Genomic DNA, 13,618 nt, shown 5'->3' with positions numbered 1-13,618 from the left:
AATGGATGGAAGGAAGACAAAAGCTCCCCTGAGAAGGAAGCACCTGAATCAGGAACTCCAGCTCTACTGGAAGGTTGAGGAACTTCTTAATCAGAGACGTGTTGCCCTACAAACCATGTTGCAGGAAGAAGGAGAGGGAGGGCCCCCAAGATTCCGGCAATCAGGAGCTCCTGCTCAACTAACAGGTAAATTCTTCTGCACCACTAGCGCTCCTCCTATGCATCTTTCCCTGATAGGGACAGGAAAAACATTGGTGGGTGGTGGAGGGAGTGGCCCTTTAACCTCTTGAGTGTTCCTGTCCCTATCAAGGATGTGAAGGAGTACCTCCTGATGGTGCTGTCAGGAGGCATGTCCTAGAAGAAGCCTTTACTTACACAAAAAATTTAGGGCTTGTTTGAGTTGGCTAAAATACGTATGGAGGAAAGTGCTGTGGTCAGATGAGACCAAAATTTAACTTTTGGGCCATCAAGGTAAACGCTATGTCTGATGTCAAACCAACACGGCTCATCACCCCAAGAACACCATCTCCACAGTGAAACATGGTGGTGGCAGCATCAGGCTGTGGGGATGTTTTTCGGCAGCAGGGAGAGGAAAAATGGTCCGAGTTGAGGGGAAGCTGGATAGTGTGAAATATATGGATATTCTTAAGTAAAACCTGTTTCATTCTGTCAGTGATTTAAGATTGGGACCGAGGTTCACCTTCAAACAAGACAATCACGCAAAACATACTGCTTAAGCAACACTTGAGTGTTTTAAGGGGAAACGTGTAAATGTCTAGGAGTGGTCTAGTCATAGCCCAGATCTTAATGCAATTGAGAATCTGTGGTCAGACTTGAAGATTGCTGTTCATCAGAGGAAACCATCTAACTTGAAGAAGCTGGAGCAGTTTTGCCTTGAGGAATGGGCAAAAAACCCACTGACAAGATGTGGAAAACTGAGAGACTTCTCCAAAGAGACTTGCAGCTGTAATTTCCAAGAAAGGTGGCTGTACAAAGTACTGACTTCAGGGGGGTGAATAGTTATGCATGCTATTTTGTCCTATTTGTTTTTTGATTCAAAAAAACAAAGAAAGCCAAGTGATCATAGTTGTAGACATGATCTTTACATGAACTGATGCAAACCCTTGAAAAAAAAAAATCAGTAAAACTCTGGGATGTGAGGTAGCAAATTATGGAAAAAAAACGAAGGGGTTGAATGCTTTCGCAAGCCACTGTAAAGTTACTCCACAAGCCAGTGACTGATTAGAACCTGTGACTCCTCTGCATTTAGTGGTCACTACTCACCTGTGCAGTTATCTGTAGGAATCTCCTCTTTACATCTCTCATTGCCCCTCACATATGTCTCCGTAGCATTAATATGGGGCAGATCTTCACCCTGAAAGAGATGTTGTAAAAGTTACAGACAGATAAAAATGTTTGGTGACATGGTTTTGAAAAACAACAATGTTCAAGCAAAATCTAACGGTTTACTCACATTGGTGTATAGTCTCTCATGCAAGAGAATTGGGCCGCTTATGCTAACATTTGGCTCAAACTTTGAGCTTGATCAGAGTGTCATCTTGGTGTGTTCAAATTCTCTCACATGATAGAATTGCAGCACAGGTGGGGGAAAGATGGGGAACTTAAAGGGACTCTGTCACCTGAATTTGGCGGGACTGGTTTTGGGTCATATGGGCGGAGTTTTCGAGTGTTTGATTCACCCTTTCCTAACCCGCTGGCTGCATGCTGGCTGCAATATTGGATTGAAGTTCATTCTCTGTCCTTCATAGTACACGCCTGCGCAAAGCAATCTTGCCTTGTGCAAGCGTGTACTACGGAGGACATAGAATGAACTTCAATCCAATATTACAGCCAGCATGCAGCCAGTGGGTAAGGAAAGGGTGAATCAAACACCCGAAAACTCCGCCCATATGACCCAAAACCAGTCCCGCCAAATTCAGGTGACAGGTTCCCTTTAATTTCTCCATTGTCTTCGTAAGCATACATCCGACTGCACTCGAATGACATTGGAGTGCAGTCCAATGTTTCACACGCACCAAAAGAATTGAATGGGCGAGTGTTATCTGATCATCGGATGCACCTGCAACATGCTGCAATTGTTTTCTCATGTTGAATTGGCATGGAAAAATAATTGCAAGTGTGATGCTCCAGGGTCCTGGTTGTCGCAGTGGTATTGCTTTCCTCTCTGGGAAAATGATGCTACGTTTGGAGGCAAAGAAGGATAACTGCATCCAGGTATCATAAACATGCAACACATTCACACTCCAGGCCACCAAGGGAAGCTTCTACTCCTATTTATTAGGTCACTCCCCACATATAACTGGTAGTCTGTAGGGAAAGTTAGTGAGTTCCAGACAGTAGTCTGAGGTGGACAGAGGGTCCAAGGAGCTGTGCATGCCCTCAGAGCTGCAGCTCCTGGGAAGAGACATTGAAAGGCAGAACTGTATTGCAGAGAGAGTGAAGGAAGTCGAAGCGAAGGAGAGGATACCAGAAGGGGACCTGCCCCGAACAGGCTGCCTCCTTCTGAGGCGCAAAACACCGGTAACCGGAACACCGAGGGAGTAAGGACCTTTATGCCTTGCTCCAGAGACAGGCAGGACAGCTAATTGCAAGCTACCTGTCCGCCCTACACCCAGGAGGCATGGTGGAAACCCATGGAGGCCGGGCGTGCTAGAGTCCCTATAAAAAGCCTCAAGCCACCAGTCATATGGGTTTTGTCCTATCCAACTACGAGGGTCAGAGAGAAAGACATTACATCTGTGAGACCCTTATGTGAAGCCATAGGCAGTAAGAGTACACCACTGCAGCGCAAGGGAAGGCTACTGATTTCCACCTGGAAAAAGAGACTCTGGACTTGCCTCCAAACCGGCCGGACTCTGCTTGCCTTGTGATCTGGTGTTCTGGACTGTGGATGCTGAAGTCTTCAGTAAAGGTAAAGAGACTGCAACCTTGTGTCCTCGTTCTTCTCTGCGCCTCTCACCATACCACCATCTACACACGGGGAAGCCCTGGGGACATACTTCACCTGTGGGAAGGTATACCATCTAGCTGCCATAACATCACCCCAGCGGACCCTTTAAAGCAGCGTCAGACACCCTTACCGAATACCACAGGTGGCGTCACGAACACAAACTCTATCCCTTTAAAGACCTTTCCCTTTTACACGGACGTCCCAGGGCCATGGACCGGGTCAGCAACCGTGACATCCCCCTGTGAACCGAAGGACCGGTACCAAGTACCCTGCGGCCCCATGGAGGCGCTCCACAAATCTGGACTGCGCCATAGTATAACACTGGGCCGAGTGCCATCTGATATAACATGGCTCAGCACTCCACCATGTTATACACCAGTGTGAGCATACTCTCGCTCCTAGTCTTCCAATTCTAACCACCAGTCTCCATAACCAGAAAATTGTGAGAAGATCCAGGCAACATCTAACATCTAATGTCTATGATCAGCTTTACCCTGTCATCTCCACCAGATATAAAACATACACTGAATGGCCACATTACTAGAGACACACATATAGTCGCACATTGGACCTCCATTGGCCTTCAGAATTGAGGCAATTCATTGTACCACAGATTCCACTAGGTGCTGAGATTGATACTGGCTCATGCCAACAGGAAAGGTTCTTGTAGTTGCTGCAAATTACCGTATTTTTGGGATTATAAAATGCTCCGGATTATAAAGACACACATTAATTTTTGAGGAGAAAAATAGGGAAAAAAAACTCTTTTTTTAATAAAATGGTGATGCTTCTTATAATCCACGCAGCACTGGACACCACCCGCAGCACTGGACACCACCCGCAGCACTGGACACCACCTGCAGCACCGGACACCACCCGCAGCACTGGACACCACCCGCAGCACCAGACACCACCTTAAGCACCGGACACAACCCGCAGCGGCATGCCACACATCCAAACATCCCCTGTGGCTGCAGCAACGCTCCACTCTTTCCTCATCCAGCCGCGACCCTGGGACACTGCTCCACAGTGGCCGGTAAGGTATATCCGCATTATAAGATGCACCCCCATTTTTTCCCCAAATTTGGGGGAAAGAAGTATGCTTTATAATCTGAAAAATACGGCAGATGCTGATACTCTGAATAACCAAAGATGTGCAAAATAGTGGAACCCCATGAAATGAATTGCTGTATGACAAAGCTTTACATGTGGTGCTGCAGAATATACTGTACTTGCAGGACACTGATGCAAAGTTCTGTGATTATATGGTTAATACTATGATATATTGTAGTCAATTAAATTATTATATTAAGTTTTGGAGTGTAGACAGCTGGGCAGGGAAGAGTTACAGAGGGTCAGGGTTACAGAGGGTCAGCCCTGCAGCTGGGCAGGGTAGAGTTACAGAGGGTCAGCCCTGAAGCTGGGCATGGGAGAGTTACAGAGGGTCAGGCCTGCAGCTGGGCAGGGGAGAGTTACAGAGAGTTTCAGCCCTGCAGCTGGGCAGGGGAGAGTTATAGAGGGTCAGCCCTGCAGCTGGGCGGGGAGAGTTATAGAGGGTCAGCCCTGCAGCTGGGCATGGAAGAGTTACAGAGGGTCAGCCCTGCAGCTGGGCAGGAGAGAGTTACAGAGGGTCAGCCCAGCAGCTGGGCAGGAGAGAGTTACAGAGGGTCAGCCCTGCAGATAGCGGAGATGTTTCTAAGTGGCTCACTGTACATACAATAAACAATAACTTTGTTTTCGGGGCTCTGTAGAGTAAAGGTACCTTCACACTCAGCGACGCTGCAGCGATACCGACAACGATGTCGATCGCTGCAGCGTCGCTGTGTGGTCGCTGGAGAGCTGTCACACAGACAACTCTCCAGCGACCAACGATCCCGAAGTCCCCGGGTAACCAGGGTAAACAACGGGTTACTAAGCGCAGGGCCGCGCTTAGTAACCCGATGTTTACCCTGGTTACCAGCGTAAAAGTAAAAAAAACAAACACTACATACTTACCTACCGCTGTCTGTCCCCGGCGCTCTGCTTCTCTGCACTCCTCCTGCACTGGCTGTGAGCACAGCTGCCGGAAAGCAGAGCGGTGACGTCACCGCTCTGCTTTCCGGCTGACCGACGCTCACACCCAGTGCAGGAAGCAGAGCGCCGGGGACAGACAGCTGAAGGTAAGTATGTAGTGTTTGTTTTTTTTACTTTTACGCTGGTAACCAGGGTAAACATCGGGTTACTAAGCGCGGCCCTGCGCTTAGTAACCCGATGTTTACCCTGGTTACCAGTGAAGACATCGCTGGATCGGTGTCACACACGCCGATCCAGCGATGTCAGCGGGAGAGCCAGCGACGAAATAAAGTGCTGGACTTTCCCCAGCGACCAACGATCTCCCAGCAGGGGCCTGATCGTTGGTCGCTGTCACACATAACGATTTCCTTAACGATATCGTTGCTACGTCACAAAAAGCAACGATATCGGTAACGATATCGTTATGTGTGACGGTACCTTAAGGTTGTGCAGCATCTACTGCTAAGTGTTAGCTCTTGAGACATGATGTTAGGTATGAAGAAAAATCTGGGAAAAGGGAGAGGTTTACTCTATAATTAGACCCCTGGGTGCTGTTACAGTTCAGTTGTTGACAGTTGAAGAAAAAAGTAGTCCAAAGTAATTCAGATTGCTCAATGTTCCCATTTTGAAAACTGGTTACTCCAATTTATGCAGCACTCTGCGATCATGTGTCTAATAAGTTTCAAGTGGGAGTGTGAAATAAATTGCCGTTCCATTTATTATGCTGGTGGATAAAACAAGACTGAACACAAGACCTTCACAGCCTTCTACACATCATAGTGGAGATCTCATGACACCTTTTCTCCATCTACCTGATGATCCTGAGGAACATTGGGATCTTCTTGTTTACAGTCCTGTGGAAGAAGAGGACGGGGACATCTCTCTGGTGTTGTCCTCTCACTGGATAGAACTGGAGGAAACAAATACAGGGACTGAATTCATTCTTTATATACAGATAATTATAGGCCGTGTGTAGTTAGTCCTGTGTATTACCTGGTGATGTGAGGGGCTGGGGAACCTCCATCATGACGTCCTTGTACAGATCTTTGTATCCTTCTAAATACTCCCACTCCTCCATGGAGAAATAGACGGTGACATCCTGACACCTTATAGGAACCTGACACATACAATGATACTGTCATCCCCCGATCCCTCCATAGCGTTACTGTATAATGTCCCAGCATTCCCAGCAGTGTCACCTCTCCAGTCAGCAGCTCAATCATCTTGTAGGCGAGTTCTAGGATCTTCTGGTTATTGAGGTCCTCATGTATCAGGGGGTGAGGTGGAGGCCCCGTGATAGGGCTCAGGGGTCTTCCCAGTCCCTCAGACACAGGGGCCTGACAGTGCCCACTAGAGGTCTTCTTCACTACTGTGTAATCCTGGTTATGGAGAGACACATTAATAAACCTCAATACAGACATTTCCAGAGTCCTCACCTCTCCAGTTCTGTCCATCTGTTATTCCCATAGATAAGAATGATGTAATGTGACGTCATCAGAATCTCTCACCTCTCCAGTAAGCCTGAAGATGATCTCTAGGGTGAGGTGTAATATCCTCTCCGCCATCTTGTCCCTGTCCCTATCCATCCTTGTAGGGTCACTCAGGAGAATTCTCTTACATAGAAGATCTCCACTGAGAGGATCCAATATTGTAGGGACCTGAATGGGGAGAAGATGATGATGTAACATCATAAAGATCCCATGTAAGAAATCTCCGGAGCTGTTACCGACGTCATATGATCACTACATCCAGTCATGGCCCCGTCCTGCCCCCGGTATAACACACAATCCAATTATAGTAAATTATACTGTATATACAGTGAAGAGCAAAAGGGTAACAATGTTTTGAACTTTTGACTTTCAGGCTCCATATCTCACCATCCACTACTGCTTTGTGACACTACCATCATTTTATAGACAATCATCTTGGCTATCTCATACATAAATTTCACTTGCACTATTTGGCATGAGATTTGTTATGCAGATTCTTCTCAGGTCACTGCACTGCTACTGTTTTGCTCCTACTGGTGGAAAAATATTTTTGTTCCTGAATACTACAAAATACAACCTGTTCTCACATTACCTAATAGCTCAGTGTATTATTATGTTGATTTCCAAGAGAAAAGTCATTGGTTCGAAATGAAGAGCAACCACGAAGACGATTTCCCAAGAAAAAAGAAACAGCATCATCCAGCTCATTGATAGCGGTCTCTTGGCCAAAATTGCCAAACTGCATCATGTCATGAGTGACATGACAATCGGAAAAATGCAAAATAAAATCCGTCCATCCGTTCAAAAGTCAAAAGGTGGATATCCAGGCAAAATTTCCGAGTCAACAAGTCGGCTTATCTCAAGAGTTAGAGGCTTCAGTGCAACAAACACTGCAGTGGAGGTGGCTCGTATGCTTCATAATAGTGAGATCACAGACATTGATGCAAGCTGCGTGCGATGCACATTACACAAGTCTGGAATGGTGGCCCGAAAAAAAAGGGAAGACACCTCATCTTCAGTATTGTCATAAGAAGAGTCAGTTCAAGTTTGCAAACAAGTACGAAAAGAAGACATTAGTGATGAGCGAGTGTGCACATTACTTGAGATTTCCGAGCATGCTCGGATGTCCTCGGAGTATTTTGGTGTTCTCGTAGATTGTTTGTGTCGCCGCAGCTGCATGATTTGCAGCTGCTAGACAGCCTGAATACATGTGGAGATTCTCTGCATGTGTTCATGTTGTCTAACAGCCGCAAATCATGCAGCTGCGGGGACACAAACAATCTACGATCATGCCCAAGATACTCTGAGAACACCTGAGCATGCTCTGAAATCTCAAGTAACGAGCATACTCGCTAATCACTAGTGGACTTATAGAGATTTGAAACAGGCGTTTGGAGCAATGACACAAATGTTAATAGACTAGGCTCTGATGGGTGCAAATGGGTCTGAAAAAAGTGAGGGGAAAAAGGGGATAACGGATCGAGAAATTGAAGAAAATGTCAAGTTCCTTGAAGGAAGCCTGATGATATGGGGTTATTTCACTGTCAAATGCATTAGATAATTGACCAGGATTGATGGTGATCTCAATACTGACCTATATGTGAGTATCCAAAAAGATGAGTTACTTTGAACACTCGAGTACTATAAGTATGAAAAAGACAACATAGTGTTCGAACAGGATAACATAGTGTTCGAACAGGACCGCAACACGAAGCATACGTCAAGATTGGTGAAGAAATAGTTCAATGAAAGTGAAGAAGAGGTGCTGGAATGGCCCCCACGATCCCCAGACCTGAACCCAATCGAACACGTGTCGGTAGAATTGAAGAAAATACTGTATACATACCCAAGTGAGTCATCCAGTATGCACCAACTTTGGCAACGTGTAGAGAAAACTGAAATCAAATTTGGTGAACACATGTTTGAATCTGACTGAGAGTTAACCAGAAGGATTCAGTCAGTGATGAAAGCAAAAGGTGGATTTTCAAAATACTAAAAAAAATTATAAAAATTTACATTTAGATATTCAGGAGCTAAACAGTAACAATGCAGTGACATGACAAGAATCTGCATAACTTATCATATGCTAAATAGTTGCCAGTCAAATTTAAGTATGAGATAGCCAAGATGATTCTCTATAAAATGATGGTAGTCTCACATTCAAAGCAGAAGTGGATAATGTAATATGGAGCATGGAAGTAAAAAATTCAAAACGCTACTACCCTTTTGATCTTCACTGTATATATTAGTGACAAGGTCACTGGTAAAGTACTGGAGGGGAGATCTGTATTACTGAGCATGTTAGCCTTACTGATATGAACCTGGGGAAAATGCTAAAGCATTCTAAGTGCTGAGAGCGGTTAATCAGCCGTTTTGCGGGTTGTTTTTCTATGTGAACAGTTGAAAAGTAGGTGTGAGACTGTTAACCATATCTCCACCCCAGGGGGGTTAGAAGGTAATTCAGTGTTCGGTGTGCCTGGAGACGAGAGCTCCAGAGCTGTGTTTTATAGTATAGAGAGCTGAACCGTGCTGTTTACCCTGAGTGGGCGGATCCCCGTATGCTAAATAGACTGTTGCAACACCCCATGTAGCCAGGTGTTACAGTGATGTTGCCTTCCTTTCGGGGAGGGCGATATCATGCTCAGAGGCAATGGAATTCCCTTTATCAGGTAAGGCACTCACATGCAAAAAATTCCAAATCCAGACCAGGAGGGGGAGCTCAGGATCCGGAATCAGGGGGGCTTCCCTCAAATATGGATATAGGTCCTGGTCTGAAGGAGGAGTTAGCCAGTCTGATAGAGACACAGAAGGAGAAGGAAGTCTGAGAGAGCAGACAGAGAGGCCCAGCAGCTACATGGGAGCTGCAACCTCAGGAAGGATAAAGACCCGAAGGGTTGTATGTGGTGGAGTTTCAGAGTAAAGGAGCAGAGGGGAGGAACAGGGCTCGGAGGTTAACTGTAACCGGGCACCCTCAGAGCCGAAGCGCAGTACTGGGTACCGTGAGCCCGAGGCTATAGTGGAACTGTAGGACACTTGGCTAAACCGGAGGGCTCAGAACTTTAAGTGAACGATCCGCACCACACCTGAGATACAGCAGCACCTGAGGAGCCCGGGGCATGATAAAACGGCTCAAGCTGCCCATCATGCAGGTACCTGTCTCAGGACAGGGGAAAAGAGGACTTTGCCAGGAAGCGTCAGGCAGCAGGGACCTCACATAGAATGGCGCTAGTTGGAAAGGCTCACGGACCTCAACTGGAAAAGGGATTCTCCCATTGCCTCCGAGCCAGCCGGGCCGCATCACCATCCGAGCCTGGTACCCTGGACTGTAGACTGCCAACTACAGTAAACCAGGTAAAGACTTTACAACTTATGTCCTTTACTTATTGCCCGGCATACACCATCATCGCCTTACACTATAGGACCCCCTGGGGACCCCGTTTCACCTGTGGGAAGCGTAACCATCTTTGCTGCAACAACATCCCCAAGAGGACCCCTTTAAAGCAGCGTCGGTCCTACTATTGACCAAACACCACAGGTGGCGTCACAACACTCATTTACAATATCCCTTTAAAGACCGTTCCCCTTTTATTGGGCGCCCAGGGCCACAGATCGGGTCGCAGCCGCTGTGACATCCCCCTTAAGAGAGACTGGACCCGGTGCCGCTCCACTGTCCTATGTTACTTTTACACTGATTTATGCTGTACCTTTTTAAATAGACCAGTGGAACATGAGAAAAGTTCCTGTGTCTACCTCTGTGAGCAGCCGAGTGAGCCAATCAACCAATATGTATCTGTAATGCTAGTGCATATCTCCTATGTGGAGCTCTGTAGGCTGAGGGTTTGGCACCATGTACTGCAGATTCTTAGAACTTGAGGAAATATATTAGGTGTGCAGAAAAATCTGGAATAAATAGAGAGCTTTAATCTACAAATATACCCTTGGGTGTTGATAGAGTTTAGATGTAGATTGAGAGTAGAAGAAAGAAGTCGTTTAACATCATTCAGATTTCTCAATCTTCCCATTCTGAAGTATAATCATACAGATTAATGTCTACTAAGTTTCAGATGGAAGTGTGAAAATGTCTCTATTTAATTGGCCATTCAGTGCATAATACTGGTAGATAAAACCAGACAGAACAAAAGACCTTCACAGCCTTCTACACATCATAGAGATCTCATGACACCTTCTCTCCATCTACCTGATGATCCTGAGGAACATTGGGATCTTCTTGTTTACAGTCCTGTGGAAGAAGAGGACGGGGACATCTCTCTGGTATTGTCCTCTCACTGGATAGAACTGGAGGAAACACATACAGGGACTGAATTCATTCTTTACATACAGATAATTATAGGCCGTGTGTATTTAGTGCTGTCTATTACCTGGTGATGTGAGGGGCTGGGGAAGCTCCATCATGACGTCCTTGTACAGATCTTTGTGTCCTTCTAAGTACTCCCACTCCTCCATGGAGAAATAGATGGTGACATCCTGACACCTTATAGGAACCTGACACATACAATGATACCGTCATCCCCCGATCCCTCCATAGCGTTACTGTATAATGTCCCAGCATTCCCAGCAGTGTCACCTCTCCAGTCAGCAGCTCAATCATCTTGTAGGTGAGTTCTAGGATCTTCTGGTCATTGATGTCCTCATGTATCAGGGGGTGAGGTGGAGGCCCCGTGATTGGGCTCAGGGGTCTTCCCCATCCCTCAGACACAGGGGCCTGACAGCGCTCACTAGAGGTCTTCTTCACTACTGTGTAATCCTGTTATGGAGAGACACATTAATAAATCTCACTACAGACATTTCCAGAGTCCTCACCTCTCCAGTTCTGTCCATCTGTTATTCCCATAGATAAGAATGATGTAATGTGACGTCATCAGAATCTCTCACCTCTCCAGTAAGCCGGAAGAGGATCTCTAGGGTGAGGGGTAATATCCTCTCCTCCATATTGTCCCTGTCCCTATCCATCCTTGTAGGGTCACTCAGGAGAATTCCCTTATATAGAAGATCTCCACTGAGAGGATCCGATATTGTAGGGACCTGAATGGGGAGAAGATAACGATGTAACATCATAAAGATCCCATATAAGAAACCTCCGGAGCTGTTACCGGCATCACATGATCACTCCCCCAGGACTGAGTCCTGTCCCCTCTATCACACAGTCCTGCTCCCCCATTACCGCTCACCAGTGCAGACTTCTCCCTTCAGCTCTTACATGTGGAGCCGGCTGTACCCTAATGTGCAGAGTCCCGGTGCCCCCCAGGACTGAGTCCTGTCCCCTCTATCACACAGCCCCTGCTCCCCCATTACCGCTCACCAGTGCAGACTTCTCCCTTCAGCTCTTACATGTGGAGCCGGCTGTACCCTAATGTGCAGAGTCCCGGTGCCCCCCAGGACTGAGTCCTGTCCCCTCTATCACACAGTCCCTGCTCCCCCATTATCGCTCACCAGTGCAGACTTCTCCCTTCAGCTCTTACATGTGGAGCCGGCTGTACCCTAATGTGCAGAGTCCCGGTGCCCCCCCCAGGTCTGAGTCCTGTCCCCTCTATCACACAGTCCCTGCTCCCCCATTACCGCTCAACAGTGCAGACTTCTCCCTTCAGCTCTTACATGTGGGGCCGGCTGTACCCTAATGTGCAGAGTCCCGGTGCCCCCCAGGACTGAGTCCTGTCCCCTCTATCACACAGTCCCTGCTCCCCCATTATCGCTCACCAGTACAGACTTCTCCCTTCAGCTCTTACATGTGGGGCCGGCTGTACCCTAATGTGCAGAGTCCCGGTGCCCCCCAGGACTGAGTCCTGTCCCCTCTATCACACAGTCACTGCTCCCCCATTACCGCTCACCAGTGCAGACTTCTCCCTTCAGCTCTTACATGTGGAGCCGGCTGTACCCTAATGTGCAGAGTCCGGTGCCCCCCCAGGACTGAGTCCTGTCCCCTCTATCACACAGTTCCTGCTCCCCCATTACCGCTCACCAGTGCAGACTTCTCCCTTCAGCTCTTACATGTGGGGCCGGCTGTACCCTAATGTGCAGAGTCCGGTGCCCCCCAGGACTGAGTCCTGTCCCCTCTATCACACAGTCCCTGCTCCCCCATTACCGCTCACCAGTGCAGACTTCTCCCTTCAGCTCTTACATGTGGAGCCGGCTGTACCCTAATGTGCAGAGTCCCGGTGCCCCCCAGGAGTGAGTCCTGTCCCCTCTATCACACAGTCCCTGCTCCCCCATTACCGCTCACCAGTGCAGACTTCTCCCTTCAGCTCTTACATGTGGAGCCGGCTGTACCCTAATGTGCAGAGTCCCGGTGCCCCCCAGGACTGAGTCCTGTCCCCTCTATCACACAGTCCCTGCTCCCCCATTACCGCTCACCAGTGCAGACTTCTCCCTTCAGCTCTTACATGTGGAGCCGGCTGTACCCTAATGTGCAGAGTCCCGGTGCCCCCCAGGACTGAGTCCTGTCCCCTCTATCACACAGTCCCTGCTCCCCCATTACCGCTCACCAGTGCAGACTTCTCCCTTCAGCTCTTACATGTGGAGCCGGCTGTACCCTAATGTGCAGAGTCCCGGTGCCCCCCAGGACTGAGTCCTTTCCCCTCTATTACACAGTCCCTGCTCCCCCATTACCGCTCACCAGTGCAGACTTCTCCCTTCAGCTCTTACATGTGGGGCCGGCTGTACCCTAATGTGCAGAGTCCCGGTGCCCCCCAGGACTGAGTCCTGTCCCCTCTATCACACAGTCCCTGCTCCCCCATTATCGCTCACCAGTACAGACTTCTCCCTTCAGCTCTTACATGTGGGGCCGGCTGTACCCTAATGTGCAGAGTCCCGGTGCCCCCCAGGACTGAGTCCTGTCCCCTCTATCACACAGTCACTGCTCCCCCATTACCGCTCACCAGTGCAGACTTCTCCCTTCAGCTCTTACATGTGGAGCCGGCTGTACCCTAATGTGCAGAGTCCGGTGCCCCCCCAGGACTGAGTCCTGTCCCCTCTATCACACAGTTCCTGCTCCCCCATTACCGCTCACCAGTGCAGACTTCTCCCTTCAGCTCTTACATGTGGGGCCGGCTGTACCCTAATGTGCAGAGTCCGGTGCCCCCCAGGACTGA

At 48.2% G+C, this 13,618-nt stretch overlaps 1 protein-coding gene across 1 annotated transcript in view; it reads right to left on the bottom strand.

Moving 5' to 3' along the window:
• Positions 1–13,618, bottom strand: part of LOC138666995 (zinc finger protein 568-like) — a 54,416-nt gene that overhangs the window by 31,869 nt on the left and 8,929 nt on the right. Inside the window, exons 2-10 of the mRNA XM_069755208.1 lie at positions 11,406–11,555; positions 11,098–11,277; positions 10,892–11,015; positions 10,711–10,808; positions 6,531–6,680; positions 6,222–6,401; positions 6,016–6,139; positions 5,835–5,932; positions 1,284–1,374 (exon numbers count right to left, since the gene is read on the bottom strand). Coding sequence (XP_069611309.1) covers positions 1,284–1,374; positions 5,835–5,932; positions 6,016–6,139; positions 6,222–6,401; positions 6,531–6,680; positions 10,711–10,808; positions 10,892–11,015; positions 11,098–11,277; positions 11,406–11,483 — 1,123 coding nt within the window. The 5' untranslated portion in view covers positions 11,484–11,555. The remainder of the gene's footprint in view (positions 1–1,283; positions 1,375–5,834; positions 5,933–6,015; positions 6,140–6,221; positions 6,402–6,530; positions 6,681–10,710; positions 10,809–10,891; positions 11,016–11,097; positions 11,278–11,405; positions 11,556–13,618) is intronic.

This window comes from Ranitomeya imitator, chromosome 2, assembly GCF_032444005.1.
Source record: "Ranitomeya imitator isolate aRanImi1 chromosome 2, aRanImi1.pri, whole genome shotgun sequence".
Lineage (NCBI taxonomy): Eukaryota > Metazoa > Chordata > Amphibia > Anura > Dendrobatidae > Ranitomeya > Ranitomeya imitator.
The sequence above is the reverse complement of the archived record's forward strand: the minus strand, read 5'-3'. Positions and strand labels throughout refer to the sequence as shown.